This window comes from Gobius niger (assembly GCF_951799975.1).
Source record: "Gobius niger genome assembly, chromosome: 1".
NCBI lineage: Eukaryota > Metazoa > Chordata > Actinopteri > Gobiiformes > Gobiidae > Gobius > Gobius niger.
The window spans coordinates 38826488-38849552 of NC_136852.1; the positions used below are offsets into that span (position 1 = coordinate 38826488).

Sequence of the window (23065 nt, forward strand, 5' to 3'; positions counted from 1 at the left end):
ATGTGAGAGTTGAAAAAATAAAATTGGTTTGATCCGAGAGCAGCGCCGACTTCCACTGGAGATACCACGGAGAAAAGAGTCTAACTTCAATGTTTGGTTAGTTTTTAGAAGATACAAAGTTTTAAAAGCCTACCATATCTGTTTCAAAGGTTTGCACATACAGTACTTCAGCACAACTAGGATACTGTGTTTACAAGGTATAGTAACCTGGGAATATCCTGGTTTCTAAAAACATGGATATGGGCTTGTCCAGGAAACTGAAACCAGGATTCTGGGTTTACATGAACCGGTCAAAACTAGAAAACACATAATGCCCATGTATAACCTGGATACTCAACTGCATGTAAACACAGTATATATCAGTAAACGTGTTTTAATATGATAGTATATGTGGCAAGTTATTGATTTAGTCGACTACAACAAAGCTAGTCTAAAACTAAATTTAAATATGTCCAACCTCTGGCGCTTTACGCTTGATGAAAACCTTTAATAGCAGGAAATAAAAACAAAAACACAACAAAGTCAAATAAAATAAAACCAGATTCCAAAAGGCCTTTATTTCTTCTCTGTACAATACAAAACTAGAGCATCTGTAATAAATAGCGTTTTCACACCCCGTGTCATTGCGCCGAGTGGAGGCCGAAGCCCAGCTCCGTCTTCTCGCTCTGAACGGCGGCCAGCACCGACTCCACGGGGAACCCCAGGAACAAGCTGCAGTCGGTCACCCGCTTCACCGGCACTTTGGGCGAGTTCGAGTCCGCGTCGGCCAAAATGGAGCTGATTTTGTGAGATTTGCGTTTCTTTTTCTTCTTCTCCTGTTTGTAGGCGGCGTTCATGTTCTCCAGCACCTGTTCCCAAACAGACATCGTGTTATCAATTTTATTTTGCCTTTAAATTATCAAGAAAGTGATTTTACCCATTGAGAGTAAAAAACACTTTTTCAAAAGACACAGTTACAATTTCAATACTCAAAATAAAATGACAAACAAATGATGAAAAACAGTTACAATTTAAAAAGGTCGTCTCAAGTGTCGTTCAATGAAATTAGTTCAGTTATTTTCCAGTCATTTTAAGATGGTGTGACCACTGTTCCCTCGACCATCACCAGCTCCAACATCATTCATAACATACGCCACCATTCCAAAGTCCCAGGCCAGTTCTGTAGCTTCTGTATTCAGCACAACAGCGTTCATCAGTGCTAGCATAATTGGGTTTTCTAATCATCAATGAGCCTCTAACACGATTAGCTATAACACAATGTACCATTAGAACACTGGAGCGTTGGTTGCTAGAAATGCGCCTATTCCGTTAAAAATCACCTGTTTCCAACTAGAAAAGGCATTAACAACATTAACAATGTGTAGACTGTATTTCTGATTTATTTAACCCCTTAACTCCCGCCTGAACCGAGCACATTTTCTCCAGTTTGGCTTTACCCCAGTCCAAAAGCTTCTGGAAAAAAGCTGTGAAAATAGCAACAAAACTGAGACGAAAACAATGATGGAAATGTGACAAAAAAGTGAGAAAACATTGACAAAAAAGTGAGGAAAAATTGATGAAAAAGTGGCAAAAAAATGACCAAAAAAATGACAAAAATGTCACAAGAAATTGACAAAAAATTGACAAAAAATGACCAAAGAATGTGATACAAATTGGACAAAAAAATTACAAAAATATGACAAAAAAATTACAAAAATGTGATAAAAATGTGACAAAAAAATGACAAAAATGTGACAAAAAAATGACAAAAATGTGACAAAAAAATGACAAAAATGTGATAAAAATTTGACCAAAAAAATGATGAAAAAAATGACAGAAATATGACAAAAAATGACAAAAAAGTTGCAAAAATGAGTTGAATACCCAACAAAAAAATCTGATGACGTGAGGAAAAAGATCCTCTCAGTTCAGGCGGGAGTTAAGAGGAAAAAATTGTCAATTATCTGTCAAATTAATTTGCAGTACAGTTTTAAAAATGTAATGTTTGTATTACATATTACTGGTTCAAAAATGTAACTGAGCTGCACAACTTTGAGTTACTTTTGAGTTACTTTTGGCAAAGCGTAATAATAGTGATAATAGTGATAATGCCATCGTGCAAAAGTGCAGTCAAAGATTTGTTTTTCCTTCACTTTCCCCATTCTCTTGTGATTTGTTTTGACGACTTGAGTTTGTAACTTGACTTACTTAAATTGTAAAGACTAAAATATTACTGCATTTTGTTGAAGTAATATATGATCCTCCTTGGCTACTGAAAAAAAGTCATATTTTTGTAGCTCTTTTGTAATACGTTCCCTCCAACAGTGAACAGCACCAGAGTTTGATCGAGTTGTCATGTCTTTACTTGGCTGTCTGACGGGTAAAGTGCGACTAATTGGACGCTTTGATTTAAAACACGAGTTTTCTGCTTTGATGCGAGGAGCGAGCGTTCCTGTGTCGCTCAACCCGTGGTTTGTATTCGTCACATACATTTATGTCACGGCTGATGCGCAGCGGCACACGCTAAGCTTGTAATGTCCTGCTTATAAATTATTATTGCTTTAAAGAGAAACCAGCGCATTGGGATCTGCAGTTGTAGGGCTGACAGTGAGAGAAACGCTCTTATGAAGCAGAGGGGGCGGGGCCAGAGCACAGAGTCCAAACCAGAGTCTGATGTTCAGAATGAGCTGGTTCCACTGGGACAAAGAAAACCACTCAGCTTTACCCCTTTGCTCTAACAGCAAAGGTACTGTCATTGAATTGAATTGAATTTTCTCTTATTTTTTTATTTTTTGTTTTTTAAACTCTACTTAACCCCTTAATCCCCTGTTCTCCAGTTCAGCTTTACCCAGGTCACAGCCACTAGGCCAGTGTAGCGCCTCATTTGAAAGCTAAGACCTACAAAACTCAACTAAACCATTTTCCAAGCATTGTTGCCGGGTCGTCGCATTTAGATTTGGGTGAAGCCAAACTGGACCAAAACGTTTTTTTGTAAAAACTTTCAGACTCAGCCCGAATAACAACATGATGTGCAGCGGGGTGACACTTCTCGGCTTCAGGGTTGGCCCTGGGCATAAGCGACCAAGGCGAAATTACAATTACAGAATAAAACAAATCCCCAATGACTTGATTTGGCAAAAAAACGATTGAATAGAATAGAATAGAGTATGGTGCGTACCCTCTGCCTGATGAGCTCCTGCTGCTCCTGGATGCTCTGCAGATGTGGACAGTCGCTGGAGCTCTGAGGACAGAGGACACACTCTCAGGCTTTCTGCTACTTAGACTGACTACTTTTTACAGTAAAAAGTAATGTAGCGCTTTACTATTTCCAAACCGGTATTCAGATAAAAACTCGCCCAAGTCACTGTGCCTCATTATTTTGTCATTGTCTCGTACCTGGTCATTAAGGCTGAGGGGTGTGTCTCATACCTGATCATTGAGGTGTGGTGTGCGGCTCATGAGCGTGTCTCGTACCTGGGGCCTCATTTATCAAGCTTGCTGCGCACAAAATGAGGCCAAAACTTTGCGTAGCCGCTCCTCTGCGCCAAAGTTGGCATTTATAGAAAACAAACTGAACGTGAAACACTGCGCTGCTCCACACAAACTAAATAGCTCCCGTACGAGGTACGCACTTTTCAGAAACACTGCTGAGAGACGGGAGAGCAGAGACAGGACTGGTTTGAGGAAGTCAGGTTTGGTTTGGTTTGGTTTGAAATGGTTTGAAATGGTTTGAATTTACTTTCTTCAGCAAATACAAAGATTAGAATGAAATAAGCAACTTATTACGATGTTTGTGAATATTGGTGCGCACATACGTGCACGCTCGTACCCGTGCACGTATGCGCACTGGCACTAAAGCATTTTAAATGGGAAACAGGAATGATCCCGTTGTTCTGTGCTTTGAGTCGTGTCTGGACATAAGTCTGACCAACTGGGTTTATGTCCAAAGCTCGGGTCACATGCCCTTCAGACGAGGCCGTCTTTACGCAGTGCGCACCGGCACCGCGGCTCCACTGCCCACGCCGTCCTGAGACACCACCTGGACACTGACCTGAGGAGAGGTCAGTGTCCAGGTGGAGTGAGTGAGGAGAGGTCAGTGTCCGGGTGGAGCGAGTGAGGAGAGGTCAGTGTCCGGGTGGAGCGAGTGAGGAGAGGTCAGTGTCCGGGTGGAGTGAGTGAGGAGAGGTCAGTGTCCGGGTGGAGCGAGTGAGGAGAGGTCAGTGTCCGGGTGGAGCGAGTGAGGAGAGGTCAGTGTCCGGGTGGAGTGAGTGAGGAGAGGTCAGTGTCCGGGTGGAGCGAGTGAGGAGAGGTCAGTGTCCGGGTGGAGCGAGTGAGGAGAGGTCAGTGTCCGGGTGGTGTGAGTGAGGAGAGGTCAGTGTCCGGGTGGAGTGAGTGAGGAGAGGTCAGTCTCCGGGTGGTGTGAGTGTGGAGAGGTCAGTGTCCGGGTGGAGTGAGTGAGTGAGGAGAGGTCAGTGTCCGGGTGGAGTGAGTGAGGAGAGGTCAGTGTCCGGGTGGAGTGAGTGAGGTGAGGTCAGTGTCCGGGTGGTGTGAGTGAGGAGAGGTCAGTGTCCGGGTGGAGTGAGTGAGTGAGGAGAGGTCAGTGTCCGGGTGGAGTGAGTGAGGTGAGGTCAGTGTCCGGGTGGTGTGAGTGTGGAGAGGTCAGTGTCCGGGTGGTGTGAGTGTGGAGAGGTCAGTGTCCGGGTGGAGTGAGTGTGGAGAGGTCAGTGTCCGGGTGGAGTGAGTGAGGAGAGGTCAGTGTCCGGGTGGAGTGAGAGAGGAGAGGTCAGTGTCCGGGTGGAGTGAGTGAGGAGAGGTCAGTGTCCGGGTGGAGTGAGTGAGGAGAGGTCAGTGTCTGGGTGGAGTGAGTGAGGAGAGGTCAGTGGCCGGGTGGAGTGAGTGAGGAGAGGTCAGTGTCCGGGGTGAGTGAGTGAGGAGAGGTCAGTGTCCGGGTGGAGTGAGAGAGGAGAGGTCAGTGTCCGGGTGGAGTGAGTGAGGAGAGGTCAGTGTCCGGGTGGAGTGAGTGAGGAGAGGTCAGTCTCCGGGTGGTGTGAGTGTGGAGAGGTCAGTGTCCGGGTGGAGTGAGTGAGTGAGGAGAGGTCAGTGTCCGGGTGGAGTGAGTGAGGAGAGGTCAGTGTCCGGGTGGTGTGAGTGAGGAGAGGTCAGTGTCCGGGTGGAGTGAGTGAGGAGAGGTCAGTGTCCGGGTGGAGTGAGTGAGGTGAGGTCAGTGTCCGGGTGGTGTGAGTGTGGAGAGGTCAGTGTCCGGGTGGTGTGAGTGTGGAGAGGTCAGTGTCCGGGTGGAGTGAGTGTGGAGAGGTCAGTGTCCGGGTGGAGTGAGTGAGGAGAGGTCAGTGTCCGGGTGGAGTGAGAGAGGAGAGGTCAGTGTCCGGGTGGAGTGAGTGAGGAGAGGTCAGTGTCCGGGTGGAGTGAGTGAGGAGAGGTCAGTGTCTGGGTGGAGTGAGTGAGGAGAGGTCAGTGGCCGGGTGGAGTGAGTGAGGAGAGGTCAGTGTCCGGGGTGAGTGAGTGAGGAGAGGTCAGTGTCCGGGTGGAGTGAGAGAGGAGAGGTCAGTGTCCGGGTGGAGTGAGTGAGGAGAGGTCAGTGTCCGGGTGGAGTGAGTGAGGAGAGGTCAGTGGTGGTGTCTCAGGACGGCGTGGGCAGTGGAGCCGCGGTGCCGGTGCGCACTGCGTAAAGACGGCCTCGTCTGAAGGTCATGTGGTCAGACTTATGTCCAGAGACGACTCAAAGCACTGGACAACAGGATCATTCCTGTTTCCCGTTTAAAAGGCTTTAGCGCCAGTGCGCATACGTGCACGGGTACGAGCGTGCACGTATGTGCGCACCAATATTCACAAGCATCGTAATAAGTTGCTTATTTCATTCTAATCTTTGTCATTGCTGAAGAAAGTAAATTCAAACCATTTCAAACCAAACCAAACCTGACTTCCTCAAACCAGTCATGTCGCTGCTCTCCCGTCTCTCAGTGTTTCTGAAAAGTGCGTACCTCGTACGGCAGCTCTTTAGTTTGTGTGGAGCAGCGCAGTGTTTCACGTTCAGTTTGTTTTCTATAAATGCCAACTTTGGCGCAGAGGAGCGGCTACGCAAAGTTTTGGCCTCATTTTGTGCGCAGTAAGCTTGATAAATGAGGCCCCTGGTCATTAAGGTTGAAGGGCGTGTTTTGTACCTGGTCGTTGAGGCTGAAGGGCGTGTCTAATAATAGGTGTGTTTGAGATGCCGTTGTGGATCGCCTGGATGATCGGCGAGAGTAGCCGGCGCAACGGGGGCGGAGAAAAAAGCCTGAAGCCCATCCGACCGCTCCACATGCAGAGAACAGCGAGAGCCTCAGATCACGCAGCGTCTCGTTCAGATATCGCGTTCATTTAAAGTTTATCCTAAATAAAAGTCATTCACCTCCTGCTCTGTTTCCTTTACTCCAGAGACATCATTCTTCATCAGAGAAAACTTTCCCGTTTGTTTGTTCAAGTTTGTGAGATAAAATAAATCAAGAGTTGTTCTGTAAAAGCATCAAACATGAGCTCTATTTTAGGGGCGATACCGAACTATAGTTATCAGTTTTAGTTTCAGTCCTAGTTTATTTGTTCAGATCTAAAGAGGAGAGGGGGGGGGCGAGGAGCACGTTTCTGATCACAGCAGACTCGTATCCAATCACCTGAGCCTGAGGACAGGTGGGCGTTTTCCCATCATGCGCGCGGCCGAGGAGCCGCTGCAGTTGCCTCTGGAGAGATGCAGCGGCTGATCCAGTCTCATTGGAGTCTCATGATCTTTCCGTGCCCTACGTGCCCGTGACATCAGAGCCCGTCTGGAGCAAGTCGGACAGAAATCTAACCGGCACCGAGAGTCTGCAGTCGCCTGTCAAAACTGCGTCCGTCTGGCTCATCTCGAACACACCTAATGTCACTAAGGCTGATATAGCTGATGGGCATGTTTCGTACCTGGTCATTAAGGCGTGGTGTGCAGCTGAAGGGCGTGTCTTGTACCTGGTCATTAAGGCGTGGTGTGCGGCTGAAGGGCGTGTCTCGTACCTGGTCGTGAAGGCGTGGTGTGCGGCTGAAGGGCGTGTCTCGTACCTGGTCGTGAAGGCGTGGTGTGCGGCTGAAGGGCGTGTCTCGTACATGGTCGTGAAGGCGTGGTGTGCGGCTGAAGGGCGTGTCTCGTACCTGGTCGTGAAGGCGTGGTGTTCAGCTGAAGGGCGTGTCTCGTACCTGGTCGTGAAGGCGTGGTGTGCGGCTGAAGGGCGTGTCTCGTACCTGGTCATTAAGGCGTGGTGTGCGGCTGAAGGGCGTGTCTCGTACCTGGTCATTAAGGCGTGGTGTGCGGCTGAAGGGCGTGTCTCGTACCTGGTCATGAAGGCGTGGTGTGCGGCTGAAGGGCGTGTCTCGTACCTGGTCATTAAGGCGTGGTGTGCGGCTGAAGGGCGTGTCTCGTACCTGGTCATGAAGGCGTGGTGTGCGGCTGAAGGGCGTGTCTCGTACCTGGTCATTAAGGCGTGGTGTGCGGCTGAAGGGCGTGTCTTGTACCTGCTCGTGAAGGCGTGGTGTGCGGCTGAAGACCAGGCTGAAGGGGCTGAACTTGGTGCTCTGGTTCACGGAGGTCCTCAGAGGAAATAGAGCCCGGTCCAGATGATCGTCCCAGTGTTGCGCTCGGTCCTCCACCAGCCGCAGCACCGTCGGCCTCAAGGTGGGGGCGCCGCAGTCTGGGAGGGGGTCCGCCGAGGTTACCGTCTGCTCCAGGCCCCACGTCTCACAAAGCTCACAGGAAACCTGCCACAAAGGAACAGTTCATCTACATTCCAGGCTGAGAAAACTATTGCCGCGATTCTTCACACAGACCAAACTCTCTCGTTATTTTTTGAGGTTTCTGATTTGAAGTACGAAAGGCAGCCGAGATGACGCTGTAATCCAAATATGATCATTTCCTTTCTCACCTGGGCGCAGAACTCTGGGCTCTGGGAGCATGCAATGGTTTTAGGTGCTCCAAACCTGGAGGGACACACAGAAAAACAGGACTTAGGATTTTCCCCAAAGACTTTTGTGTGTAACGGGTTTATTCTTTACCTGTAAACACATGTGGAGATTTCTCTGGCCACAGACTGAGGGTCCGCCCTCTGCAGTGGGGACACCTCGGGCCATTTGCTAAAGTAATCCATCAGAAGGAGCACGTGAGTGTGACCCCGCGCCGACACGGGGAACGGACCTACACGAAACAGAGGCCAGAGAATAGACATAACACTAATGCTCTATTCACACGGGATTAGAGTGACCCGGGGACGCCCCTAAAAATGACACCCATAGAAAGTTTTTACCATCACGCCTCCAAAGCTCGCAAAGCATTACCCCGACACAAAGGCTTTTTACATCTATTTAAAAAGTGTAGAAGACAAAACAAATGACACGGCAACAAAAAGGATTTGGGGAAAGGTTTGGATGCGTTTGGTAAGACGCAGCTTTTGTCGCTAAAGTCAAAGGGTTCCGTAAAAAAAATGATGTTACCGATACCTGAACGATTCTTTTCTCAATCTGTGCTAAATTATTTGTCATACAGAACCAGAAAACAGATTCATAAAGGCATTCATTATGGCGAGACACTGCAGGTGAATAGGCAAAAGATGTATATTTACAGATATCAATTTGAAACTGTTGCTGTAGATCACTGGCATAAACGTGAGAAAAAAATACATTGCAAGTTTTCTGTCATTTTATCTTTTCATATGAGCACAAGGTGTTTTATGCCTAAAAATGCTCCACATTTCCCATCTTTTCGGCAACGAAATCTGAATAATGGATAGAGCTACATTCAAATTTGTTGTTTCATTTTATTGATAAATGAGCTGCCAAGACTTTTTCAGAGGGGATTTTGGATATCTTGTTTAGTTTTAAAATAAGCTGCTTTTTAGTGGAAATTAAAAAAAATATATATATACACTGCTCACAAAAACTTAGGGCACACTCAAAAAACACAATGTAACTCCAAGTCAGTCAAATTTCTGGGATATCAGACTGTCCAGTTAGGAAGCCACGCTTATTGTGAATCAATTTCACTTGGTGTTGTGGAAATTAAACAGACAGCAGGTGGAAATGAGCGGCAATTAGCAAGATCAGTCCAAAAGAGGAATGGTTTTGCAGGTGGTGACCACAGACCATTTCCCTGTCTTCATCCTTTGTACCGTATTTTTGGAACACTTTTGCATTTGTCCAGTGTTCTCACCACTAGAGGGATCATGAGGAGCATCTACAACCCACAGAAGCTGCTCAGGGAGTGATGCTCATGCAAAATGGCACGTCCATTCGTGCTGTGGCAAGAAGGTTTGCTGTGTCTCCCAGCGCAGTGTCCAGAGCATGGAGGAGATACCAGGAGACAGGCCAGTACACCAGGAGACCTGGGGGGGGGCCGACCGAGGTCAACAACAGCAGGACCGCTATCTGCTCATTTGTGCACGGAGAAACAGGAGAAGCACTGCCCGAGCCCTACAAAATGACCTCCAGAGGGCCACAAATGTGCATGTTGGTCCTCAAACGGTCAGAAACCGACTCCATGAGGGTGGTATGAGGGCGTTGGGCCGGTGTTTACTGCCCAACACCGTGCAGCCCGATTGGCATTTGCCCGAGAACACAGCGATTGGCAGATTGGCCAATGGTGCCCTGTGCTCTTCACGGATGAGAGCAGGTTCACCCTGAGCACATGTGGCAGACGTGACAGAGTCTGGAGACGCTCTGGAGAACGTTCTGCTGCTGCAACATCATCAGCATGACCGGTTTGGTGGTGGGTCAGTGATGGTCTGGGGAGGCATTTCATTGGAGGGCCGCACAGCCCTCCATGTGCGAGCCAGAGGTTCCCTGACTGGCATTGGGGACCGGGATGAGATCCTCAGACCTATTGTAAGACCATATGCTGGTGCTGTGGGCCCTGGGTTCCTTCTGATGCCTGATAATGCCAGGCCACATGTGGCAAGAGTGTGTCAGCAGGTCCTGCATGATGAAGGTATTGATGTTTTGGACTGGCCTGCCCGTTCCCCAGACTTAAATCCAATAGAGCACATCTGGGACATCATGTCTCGGTCCATCCATCAACGCCACGTCGCACCACAGACTGTCCAGGAGCTGACTGATGCTCTAATCCAGGTCTGGGAGGAGATCCCTCAGGAGGACATCCGTGGTCTCATCAGGAGCATGCCCAGGCGTTGTAGGGAGTGCATTCAGGCACGTGGAGGCCACACACACGACTGAGGATGATACAGACTCGTTTGGAGGAATTTCTACAGAATTTGGATCAACCAGTGACCTGATTTGTCACTTTGATTTTGACTATAATTTTGGATCCAGACCTCCAGGGGCTGAGGATTTGATTTCCATTTATCATTCTTATGTTATTTTGTTCTCAGCACATTGCCCTACACTATAAATAAAGATTTTAATCCGAAAAATCGAATTGATTGACATCTAGGATGTGTTTTTTGAGTGTGCCCTAAGTTTTTGTGAGCAGTGTATTTTCGCTTTATTTTTTGACATTCAAAACTCAATAAATGGGGCTAGGGATTAGATAATAAAAAATCCCTCTGATCTTCCAAATATTGTTCAGTCCAAGACTGGAAAATTTGAAGTCTTTAGGTCCGACTGACGTGGACATAGTGTCGCCACAATGACAGAAAAATGTGTTTTGAGAAAAAGGGCTTTGAAATTGCATTCTCCCATATAAGTCTATGGGGGAACATTGAATCAGCGCAATATTTAAACATGTTATTGTGAAGATTAGGCATGTTTTCTGTTTCCGGGTGAAAGCTTATATGTTCAGAGACCAATTTGGCCCAAAACCTGAAAACTGAAAAAATTGAGTTTTGCCTGTAGTGTCTCCCCTTAACTTATTCCTTTTCCTTGTATCATTCATATGAGGTGAAACAAATAAGAAACTTTCTGAATAACAGCCAAAAAAAATCACTAGAAAGCTGCTGTAGGGGGTGGTCTGGATGAGAGGGAGTAGCCGGGACGAGGGAGTACCTAGTATGTCTGCGGTGATGAAGTCCCAGGGAGCGCCCACTCGCTGCGGTCGGACAGTTCTGGACATGTTTTTGCTCCGCTCGGCTCCGCGACACGTCTCACACAGTTTGATCTGAGACAGAGACAGGTTAGTGTGAGACTGTCCTTTCAGACGACACAGATGGATGAACCAATCAGAGAAGGAGATGGTCTGTTCAACATCCTAGTTATTAACCTCTTAAGTCCCGCCTGAACCGAGAGCATTTTCTCCAGTTCAGCTTTACCCAAATCCTGTTGGCCAGTGTAACGCCTCATTTGAAAGCTAAGATCTACAAAACTAAATTGATCTTTTCCCGCTCATGAGATTTTTTTTAGTCACTTTTTTTGTTGGGCAGTCGTCTCATTTTTGTCAGACTTTTTTGTCACTTTTTCGTCAAATTATTCAAATTTTTTTGGCAAATTCTTATCACTTTTTCGTAAATGTTTTCTCATTTTATCGTCAAATTTTTCTCACTTTTTTATCAATTTTTTGTCAATTTTGTCATTTTTTTGGAAATTTTTTGTCACTTTTTCGTCAATGTTTTCTCACTTTTTTCACATTTTCATCCTTGTTTTCGTCTCACTTTTGTTGCTATTTTCACACCTTTTTTCCAGAGGCTTTTGGACTGGGGTAAAGCTGGAGAAAATGTGCCCGGTTCAGGTGGGAGTTAAGGGGTTAATATTGCCTGCAGTTCACAAACTATCCACCAGGGGGTGCTGCAGCGCCCTCAGCACCCTGGGTTCCCACGGCCTTGTTACCCGAGGATATTTAGTGTAGAAAAGTCCAGTGATCCTTGTGTTGTCTTGTTTCAATTAGTTTGTCAATAGATATAATTGATCTGTAACATGTTGTTTGCAAGAAAGACTTGATGGATCTCACTCGGGAAGAAAGAGGACCATTCACTTTTTCACTCACAGCAGCCACTTCTAAGAAAGTCTTTTAGTATTGGTTAATATCAGCAGACACTCAAACCCCCCAGGATCATGTGATCTGTTATTGGATAATCTGCTGACTCATGAGATGACGCATTCGATCAGTCAGAGGGAGAGGTGATATTTGATAAAGTACCCAGTCAACCACGTCCCTGATGATGCCCAGCCAGTAGTATCTGCTCTGGATCCGGTTCACCGTCTTCTTCTGGCCCAGATGCCCTCCCACGTCGTTAAAGTGACACTCCAGGAAGATCTGCCTCTTCCTCTCGGGCTCGATCACCACCTCGCGCTTCTCCTCGCCCTTCATGCCCACGTAGAACAGCTTTCCATCTGAGGAGCACACACACAACGCGGTGCAGAAGAGGTACAGCAGCAGCCACTTCAGCAGCGGCGGGGATGGGCCTCCACATTTACCTTCCACGATGAACTTTCGCGCGTATCTCTTGAGGTTCTTCTTGCGCAGTGGAGTCACGGCATCGGAGAAACTGCCCTGAGATACAAACGTGAAGATGTCTCCCAGTTTGTTCGGCCCACACTCCACCACCTGCTCCTGGGCCACCTCCAGGACCTGCTCCTGGGCCACCTCAATCTGCAAAATAGGTTGCGCTCACGTGACGCCACAACATTGTAAACAGCCTATAGTTTAAAGTGGAGTTTGTCTGTGGAAACTACGGTAACGGTCAAAATGTTGAGTTTCGTACTTAGTATCTCTGTAACGGCCGGAGCTATCCACGTGAAACAAAAACTGCCCCAAAGTTCAGCGTCTTCTCTCTCAGCACACATGAACTGGCTAAGGTGTGAGAAAGTGGAGGCAATATTCCAGATGATGACAGGACAGGAAAAGGTTCATACTGTCTTCTTAGTGAATGATGATTATGACAAATGGTTCTTTTAGTAAAACATAAGAAAAGAACTTCAGTCTTACAAAAAGAGCCATCTCCGTTTCTACCTCAGATGCTGCAACGAGGGAATTACACCAACAAGCCTGAACATCAGAAACCCTTCACTTCTAAATAATGATCAGGGAAAACATTTGCACATTTCTTTCCAAAGCTCCGACTCACATCATCACATCACGTTCTAAAATGACGTCAATACAATCTATCAGATATTACCACAAAAATATAACAGCCAGAGGTGTCAGTAAGTTCATGTACAATCAGAGCCGTGGGAAGATATTTTAGTTAGGGGGCGCTGAGGGACAAAATTTACCCCCAAAATACTTTTTCTGTGCATAAATCCTATTTATTGACCTCTTAACTCCCGCCTGAACCGAGAGCATTTTCTCCAGTTCAGCTTTACCCAAATCCTGTAGGCCAGTGGAACGCCTCATTTGAAAGCTAAGACCTACAAAACTAAATTGATCTTTTTCCTCACATCAGATTTTTTTTCATCACTTTTTTTGTTGGGCAGTCGTCTCATTTTTGTCAAATTTTCATGACTTTTTTGTCACTTTTTCGTCAAATTTTTGTCCATTTTTTGTCCATTTTTTGTCACTTTTTCATCAAATTATTTGCATTTTTTTTGTCAAATTCTCATCACTTTTTCATCCTTTTTTTCACAATTTTTAGTCAAATTTTTCTCACTTTTTTGTCAATTTTTTGTCAATTTTTGTCAATTTTTCGTCTCTTTTTCGTCACATTTACATCCTTGTTTTCGTATCAGTTTTGTTGCTATTTTCACACCTTTTTTCCAGAGGCTTTTGGACTGGGGGTAAAGCTGGAGAAAATGTGCTCAGTTCAGGTGGGAGTCAAGGGGTTAATATTGCCTGCAGTTCACAAACTATCCACCAGGGGGTGCTGCAGCGCCCTCAGCACCCTGGGTTCCCACGGCCTTGTGTACTATGGTACTGTAGAGTAGGAGTGTGACAATATATTGATTTGGGGCAGTGCCAGCTGTTAATGTAAATGTGCTCTATAAATAAATTTGACCTTGACCTTCTGATATATCGCAATATTTTGCAGCACGATACGATACTTTTGATGACGTCATGCATATTAATGAGCAACGTCATGCATATTAATGAGGCAGCAGTGCATCACAGTCAATAGAGGCCAATAATGATCAAGAATTCAGTCAGGACAGGGTCAAACGCTGTCACACAAATAATTTACTTATAATGATTATTTTTTATAATTAATTATAATTATATCATTATAGAGAAGATTCATTTGGGGTTGATTTATTCCTTTTCAAACAGGACTGTGGTTTCTTCTTTATTTAAATGTAAATGAAGTCACTGACAGATCTATAGACCCATTTTCAGTGTGAAAGTTAAGGATCATTTATAGACAGAAAAAAGTGGTACAAAGCACATGAAAAGAAATGTAAATGATGAATAATATGTATTATGTGAAAATAAAGGTTAAAAGCAGCATGGTAAATGGTCTCAACTTATATAGCGCTTTTCCACCTACATTAGGCACTCAAAGCGCTTTACAGCAAGGATCCACTCACCCATTCATACACCAATGTACGCAGACACTGGGGGCAATGTGGGTGAAGTGTCTTGCCCAAGGACACAACGACAATGTGCACTTTCAGGAGGTGGGATTCGAACCCCCGACCTTCCGATCATGAGACGACCCGCTCTACCATCTGTGCCACTGTCGCATCTTTTTTTTTAAATCTTGATGTATCGTAGGTTATTTTTGTCGCAGTATCGTAAGAAAATCGTTATCGTAAGCCATGTATCGCATATAGTATCGAATCGTGAGGTACCCAGAGGTTCCCACCCGTACAGTATAGGGCTGCACGATTTGGACAAATACTGCGATTTCTATGTTTGATACATTTAAATGCAATACTGCTAAAATGATGTGTGAAGGAAGTCATGTAACGTCAAACAACATACTCTAGCTCAAACTGCCCCAAATTAGAACAATACACAGTAAACTACTTTAAAAAATATTTGGTTTCTCTTCTGGAGGAGTTTTCCACAAAGGAAAGGTCGCAAGGCTGACAGTTCTGATGGGTGATTCTATCACTCAAATGACAGAGACCGAAGAAAGAAAAAAAAAACTCTTGAGATTAGTCAAAACCTCGATTGCAATTTGATGTCGATAAACCAGGGGTCACCAACCTTATTTCAGCTGAGGGCTACTTTAAGAGCATTAAGTTGTTCGAGGGCTGCCAGTTAAAAACAAATCCTAAAGACTTAAACGTACACTGTTCACTTATAGGATATTGACCCCATATTATATTAAAATAGCTTTATTTTAAACTCATACCGAGTCACAAGAACCGAAATAACTGTAATTTTAAGAATTAGATTCAAGAAAATGAAGTGTTTTACACTTTAGAAAAAGTCCCAAGGGCTACTGGACATGCCCCAAAGGGCCCCTGGGGGGCCGCGGGCACCACGTTGGTGACCCCTGCGATAAACCTTGCAGCCCTAGCACTGTACTTCAATAGTTATTGAGGATTTGTACTTCACTTCGAGTAGTATTTGTGTTAAGAACTTTATACTTTCTTCCACTATGTTTGAAAGACAAATATAACACTCATTACTCTACTACATTTCTCTAAAGGCTCCAAAGTCCATTTGTCCATGTGTTTGGTCTGTGTTAAACGACTAATAAAGCTCACTCTATGAACAGTAGGTGGCGCGGTGCAGACGTACTGTCATTGGCACTGACTCACGACCAGGAAGAAGGGTTCTGTCGCTGTCGTGTTGCCGGACAGACGAGAATCCAGGTCACACTTCCATCAAAGTGATTTTTCCAAACACTTATTTAAACACCGTTCTTCCACACTGAGATATGTTCTTACCCGAGCTTAGACGAGTTGATGTGTACCTGTCTGGTCTTTACGTGTGCCCGTGGAAGAGCGTGGTCGCTTCTAACTTCACCCCCGTTTGGAGCAATAGGAATACATTGGGAGAGACCAAATGCTAACAACTTCTTTGGTCTGTTTGCGTGACTGAGGGCACACACAGAGACCAGACAGGTACACATCAACTCGTCTAAGCTCAGGTAAGAACATATCTCAGTGTGGGAAAACGGTGGCCTGTTCCTTTAACGTTTTGTCGCGTTGAGCCGGAGATTTGTCCAGGAAGTGACTCCAACATGTCTGTGTCGCTCCCTGGTCTTTCCCACACGTGTTCATTCCCAAATACTGACATGTTTGGTATCCACGTGTAGCACGAAAGGCTATGACCGAAATGACGTTGTAATCCAAATATGGTCATTTCCTTTGTGGGAGACAGCAGCGACTAAAGACGGGAGAAATATACACAGGGCGCATGCGCAGACAAAGAGACTAAACTTTAGGGCCGTTTTCGTTTCACTCTTTAACAACATCTGCACTCGAGTCGCTCCATCAGACTCCGCACTTTACAGGCGGACACTCAAATACACATTTTTTCACAAGGGGATTTTTTCAATATCTAATTCTATCTAATGATGTACTGAGCTTAGAAGCCAAAAAACAAGGACATTTTTTCACCAATAACTTTAACAGAGTGTACTCCTCACCTCCGCCTCCAGAACCTGCTCCTGGGCCACCGCCAGAGAGTCTGCGCTCAGCATCTCCCCAGCTCCCTCTCCTCTGGGTGCTCCTCTGGGTGCTCCTTTGGGTGCTACACGGTTTTAACTTTGTCTTCTTCTACTCAGCCTTACCTATCGCAGATCACACACACACACACGCGTTGCCGCCGGTGAGATAACCAAAGTCGCCAAAGCCTTTACGCACCGCATTTACGCATGACGCGCTCCAAATGTCGCCAGAGCTCCAAAGGCGAACACGATCCTTGCAGAACGAAGTGAGTGAGTGAAAAAAGTGAGTGAATGAACTGAGTTATGCCCAGAAACGCTTCAGAGTGAGGCTGTTGTCGCCGACTTCCTCCTCCGCGCTCTTCCTCGCGCGCCGCACTGGTGCGTGATGCCCCCTACTGAGCGGAGGAGGTCATTGCGCTTACGGAACGGTGCCGTTTCGGTCATGGCCACTGGAGGGCAGCACTTCACTGCTTTTAACCTCTTGACCCCCGCCTTAACCGAGCACATTTTCTCCAGCTCAGCTTTACCCAAATCCACAAGGTCAGAGCCTATAGGTCAGTGTAACGCCTCATTTGAAAGCTAAGACCTACGAAACTCATCTAAATGCAGCTTTTTCCTCACGCTGTTTGCTTCCCATCGCTTTTTTGTTGGGTTTTATCACATTTTTGAGCAGTAAATCAGTCTTTTTTTTTAATCAGCTAAGTGCTAATTCGTGGACGTAAAAATGTAAATTGAAGATTTATGTAAAGCTTTAAAAACGGATAACTTATTTAAAAAAATGAAAAAAGCCTTTTGGACTGTTCTTACTATTCTTACACAGGTCGTCTCTTGAGACTCAATGTCTCATTTGCAAGTTTAAGAAATTGATTAAAGCAGACAGTATAGACAGCACTTGTGTTCAGGTTGTGTCCACGTGGCATCACAACATTCTAAACAGTCTAAAATTGAGCTGGAGAGAAACAGAGAATTCGATTGTGGTCACCATGGTAACAACATGAAGCGAAAACTTTTTCAAACTTCAATGTCTCCTCTATCAGCTTAGATCAGGGGCGGACTGGCCGTATGTCCATTCTGGAAGAGCACAGAAGGGCCACTGGCTCTAGGGCCACCGGTCCTGCCTCAACCGAGCTTTAGCCAAATCTAAATGCTAAAAAGAAAAGCGTCAAAATAGCGACATGGACAAAAAAACCTACAAAAACGTGAGAAAAACACAAAAAAATGTTAGAAAAAATAGTTAAAAAAACAACAAAAATATGACAAAAATGTGGCGACGTGACGAGAAGTTACCATCACTTTTGTACGTCTTAGCTTTCAAATGAGGCGTTACATTGTTGCTCTCCAGTCGAGAAGCTTTTAGATTTGGGTAAAGCCCAGTATAAAAAAACATGAATCTAAAAGGAATTCCGTGGAGTATGGTGTGCCACAAGGTTCAATTTTGGGACCACTATTATTTATTATTTATATTAATGATTTTGCTTCTGTTTCTACGACCACCTTTCCAGTTCTTTTTGCTGATGATACCAATCAAAAAAATAATAATAAAAAGCCGAACTGGGGAAAATGCACTCGTTAATGTTAAGGCGGGGGGTAAGAGGTTAAAATATGTATTTGTGGAAGTCACAATTACGTTAATTTGGGGCAGGCTGGTCAGAGCCCAGGGCTGTTTTTCAGTCCCAGTCCGCCCCTGGCTTAGATAAACGGGTCCCATTATTTTCTCTGAAAGTGGTGACAGTATTCAAAAACATATTTGTGAGTTTGTCCAGTAGAAATGACTTTCAGCCATAAAAATAAAACAGCAGGTTTTTTTTTTTTTAAGTCAGTCACTTCCAAATACTGATGAGGAGCAACATTTGTCAATTGTTTTTCAAGATTTCTTTCAAAAACTGCCCTTGTCCCATAGAGTTGTACTGGCACCTGCTCCAACATCATCATCATCATTATGACATCATCACATTCTAAAACGTGAACGTGACCTATTGCGCTTTACAAGCCTGTGTTACCAAGTTTCTCAAAGCACTAGTCGTCATTATTCATTCACTCCATACTCATACTGTTGTAGCCACAGCTGCCCTGGGGTAGACTGACAGAAGCGATGCCAGTCTGTGCCATCTGCCCCTCCGACCACCACTCACTCACTCACACTCTACAGTCATTCGGGCCTGTTTTTAGTGTTTGGGAAACCAGAGGAACATCCACATTCATTCAATTCAAGTCAAACAATTACAACATTCACATAATACTTAAAGGAACAGGCCACCGTTTTTCCATACTGAGATATATTCTGAGTTTAGACGAGTTGATGTGTACCTGTCTGGCCTTTACGCGTGCACTCAGTCACGCAAAAAGACCAAAGATGTTGCTAGCCTCTCCCTCCGCTCTCTCCCCCCCTCTCTCTCGCTCTCTCCTCTCTCTCCCCCCTCTATCTCTCCTCTTTCCCCCTCTGTCTCTCTCTCTCTCCCTCCTCTCTCTCTCTCTCTCTGTCTCTCTCTTTCTCCCTCCCTCCCTCTCCCCCCTCTCTCCTCTCTCTCCCCCTCTGTCTCTCTCTCTCTCCCTCCTCTCTCTCTGTCTCTCTCTCTCTCTCTCTGTCTCTCTCTTTCTCCCTCCCTCCCTCTCTCTCCCCCTCTGTCTCTCTCCCTCCCTCTCTCTCCCCCTCTCTCTCTGTCTCTCTCTCTCCCTCCTCTTTCCCTCCCTCCCTCTCTCTCTCTGTCTCTCTCCTCTCTCTCTCCTCTTTCCCTCCCTCCCTCTTTTCCTCCCTCCCTCCCTCTCTCTCCCCCTCTCTCTGTCTCTCTCTCTCCCTCCTCTTTCCCTCCCTCCCTCTCTCTCTCTGTCTCTCTCCTCTCTCCCTCCTCTTTCCCTCCCTCCCTCTCTCTCTCTGTCTCTCTCCTCTCTCTCTCCTCTTTCCCTCCCTCCCTCTTTTCCTCCCTCCCTCCCTCTCTCTCCCCCTCTCTCTGTCTCTCTCCTCTCTCTCCTCTTTCCCTCCCTCCCTCTCTCTCTCCCCCTTCTCTCTCTCTCCCTCCCTCCCTCTCTCTCTCCCCCTTCTCTCTCTCTCCCTCTCTCCCCCTCTCTCTCTCTCCGCTTTCCCTCCCTCCCTCCCTCTCCCCCCCTCTCTCTCTCTCTCTCTGTCTCTCTCTCCTCTTTCCCTCCCTCCCTGTCTCTCCCCCTCCCTCTCTCCCCCTCCTTATCCTTCTCTCTCACTTCCCCTCTCTCTCACTTCATCTCTCTCTCTCACTTCCCCTCTCTCTCACTTCATCGCGCTCTCTCTCTCCCTCTCTCCCCCTCCTTATCCCTCTCTCTCACTTCCCCTCTCTCTCACTTCATCTCTCTCTCTCCCTGGTCTCCGGTCTCCGTGCGCGCTGACGTCACCAGCGTGCGTGGCCCTCGCGTGTGTCTGGTGGAGGAGGCTCACAGACGCAGTGGATGTGTCACGGTGCGCGGTGGTGGTTTCGGTGTTCTCTCTTCTCTCTCCCCCGTGATTATCTGGACGTGTCGGACTCCCCCCCCCCTCCCCGCGGCGCCTCCGCTCCTCCGGCCGCCTCCTGAGCGCCTCTGCCCGGGAGGGAATGCTGTCCCTGTCCTGACTCTCCTCCGCCTGTCCCCGATGAGGGCCGCTGTGCTCGGACACATGGCGCTGCTGCTGTCGGCCCTGGCGGCGCTGAGCTGCGGACTGACAGGTGAGTCTGCTGCAGCTGCTGCTTCTAACCTGATTTCACCCGCTCCCCCCCCCTGCACCCAGAGGTTTGGGGTAAATGATCTGTTTTAGACTTTCATTTATTCAGCCTATTTTTGTTACAATTGTCCAGTGTTTATTTTGACTCTTGTTTTTGAACTGGGTTTCAGTCGTTTGTGGGAAAAAAAAAAGACATTTAGTTTCAGCCTAGTTTTAGTCCACACAAAATTGACTAAAAGTAATTTTGTGAACTTTACGTTTAAACAGGGGCGGACTGGGACTTAAAAACGGCCCTGGACTCTGACCAGTGTGGCCCAAATTAGCTTAATTGTGACTTCCACAAATACATATTTTAACCTCTGACCCCCCGCCATAACATTAACGAGTGCATTTTCCCTTTTTATTATTATTTTTTCTGACTGGCATCATCAGCAAAAAGAGCTGGAAAGGTGGTCGTAGAAACAGAAGCAAAATCCTTAATATAAATGATAAATAATAATGGTCCCAAAATTGAACCTTGTGGTGCACCATACTCCACGGAATTCATTTCATTTCATGTTCTTAGACACATTTAAAACGAGCTACGATCAACATTGTCCCGTTATAAAGTATACCCAGAAAAAGGCTAAAATTGCATCATGGATGACAAAGGGAATACTAAATGCTTGCAAAAAGAAAAATCTTCTCTATAGAATATTCTTAAAGGAGCGCACAGAGGAAGCAGAATGTAAGTATAAAACATATAAAAATAAATTGACAAAAATTATAAGAATCTCTAAAAAAATGCACTATAGATCCTTACTGGACAAAACCAAAAATAACATAAAGGGTCTCTGGAGGATTATAAACAGTGTCATCCAAAGGAAAAAAGTCATTGGGTCTCCTCTTGATCATTTCACAACGCACAAGAAATGTCCTCAGGAGATTGAAGAAACAGTATATAAATTTAATGAATATTTTGTAAATGTGGGACCTCAGTTGGCCGCATCGATAGTACCTCCACAGATGGAGACTCACAATGTCAAAACGTCTGAAAATGTAAACTCCTTTTTTCTTTCAGCTACTAATCCTAAAGAAATTATAGATATAGTTGGTAAGTGCAAAAACAAAAAAACAACTGACTGTGATGACCTAAACATCTCCGTTATTAAAAAAGTGATAAATGTGATAGCTGAGCCTTTATCACATATATATAATTGATCCTTTTCTACAGGTATATTCCCCGATCACATGAAAACCGCAAAAGTAGTTCCTATTTACAAAAATGGAGATAAATCCCAATTGTCTAATTATAGACCAATTTCTATTCTAACTCAATTCTCAAAAATTTTGGAAAAAATATTTAACAATAGACTGGAAAATTATATAGAAAAATACCAAATATTAAATGAAAATCAATATGGTTTCAGGAAAAGCAGATCAACAATGCTGGCCCTACTTGAACTAACAGAGGAGATAACTAATGATATAGACAACAAGAAATATTCAATTGGAATATTTATAGATCTAAAGAAAGCTTTTGACACCATGGATCATGGTATTCTACTACAAAAAGCACAAAAAAATGGAATTGGGGGACTTGCCCTAAATTGGTTAGAATCATATCTAACCAACAGGAAACAATTTGTTCAAATGGGCCATTACAAATCATCCTGCGAAACTATATATTGCGGAGTACCCCAGGGATCAATTCTGGGCCCCAAACTTTTTTTATTGTATATTAATGATGTGTGCTCGGCCTCAGAGATATTTAGGTTCATTCTCTTGGCCGACGACACAACATTAATAGCGTCAGGCGTGAACTTGCAACAACTTGTGATTGAAGTTACAGAAGAATTGTCTAAGCTAAAGCACTGGTTTGATAAAAATAAATTATCATTGAATGTATTAAAAACAAAATTTATGGTGTTCTCAAATCGACGCATTGAAGCGGAGATCCAACTACACATTGATGACAACAACATTGAAAGAGTCTATGAGCACACTTTCCTGGGAGTAACTCTTGATCACAAGTTGAGCTGGAAAACCCATATCACTAAGATCAGAGCCAAAATGGCAAAAATCGTGTCTTTAATGGGCAGAGCGAGACATTTCTTTGATAAGCAATCTTTATATATCATGTACAGCTCTCTTATACTACCTTACCTGACCTACTGTGTGGAAATTTGGGGGAACACGTATAAAAGCAATACAGATGTTTTATATAAATTACAAAAGAAGGCCTTACGAATTATCCACAAAGTCGGATATAGGGAGCTCACCAACCCACTATTTGTACAGTCGCAGATTCTCAAATTTACAGAATTGGAGCAATTAAAAACTGCCCAAGTTGTCTTCAAAGCCAAAAACAGTTTACTCCCTGCTAACATTCAAATAATGTTTTCAGACCGTGATGGGGGTTATAACCTAAGAAGGAAAATGAATCTTAAGAAAAAATATTCCCGTACAACTCAAAAAAGTATGTCTGTTACACGAAGTGGAGTCGACCTCTGGAACTCATTAGAAGAGGATTTAAAAATGTGTTCAACTGTAGTACAATTTAAAATAATGTACAGAAAGCAAATACTGGAAAAGTATGCAAAACTCCTGTAATTAATCTTCTGTTCCTGAACTATGAATTGTCTTTGTTATTTTGATCCTTGATAATGAGAAGTATGTGATGAATCCGGATTTATTATGTGATGTCCAGAATGTGCACCTTCAACCTTATGCAAGAGCAACACAAGAATGTTATGAACTAATTACTTTACTGTTTGGGATTTGCTAAGTGGAGCCGTTTTTGTTGATTTAATTCGCTACTAAGGCAATTCCTCAGTCTGGAATTGCCGCATAGATCTCATGGTTAAAGCCTAATTATACATTAAAAATATTGTGCCGTGAGCAGTAGTTTAAGTTGTGTAAGTCTGAAAGGAGGGGTAGGGCCTTATAAGTTATAACTAACTTCTTCCTACTCCCTTTGAGCAGC

At 45.0% G+C, this 23065-nt stretch overlaps 2 protein-coding genes across 2 annotated transcripts in view; one reads left to right on the forward strand and one right to left on the reverse strand.

Annotated features, from left to right (window-relative positions):
* Positions 1-556: 556 nt before the first annotated feature.
* On the reverse strand, positions 557-16795 carry LOC306971891 (gypsy retrotransposon integrase-like protein 1). The gene is made up of 9 exons (XM_079568331.1): positions 16413-16795; positions 12352-12526; positions 12074-12267; positions 10987-11098; positions 8050-8188; positions 7920-7974; positions 7513-7755; positions 3158-3220; positions 557-848 (listed from the first exon to the last, which is right to left on the reverse strand). The coding sequence occupies exons 1-9, from the start codon at positions 16464-16466 to the stop codon at positions 621-623; spliced, it is 1263 nt and encodes a 420-aa protein (XP_079424457.1). The 5' UTR covers positions 16467-16795; the 3' UTR covers positions 557-620.
* A 3008-nt stretch (positions 16796-19803) lies between these two features.
* The window catches only part of LOC306972137 (neural proliferation differentiation and control protein 1-like), a 44463-nt gene continuing 41201 nt past the window's right edge, over positions 19804-23065 (forward strand). The window contains exon 1 of the mRNA XM_079568627.1: positions 19804-20104. Coding sequence (XP_079424753.1) covers positions 20032-20104 — 73 coding nt within the window. The 5' untranslated portion in view covers positions 19804-20031. The remainder of the gene's footprint in view (positions 20105-23065) is intronic.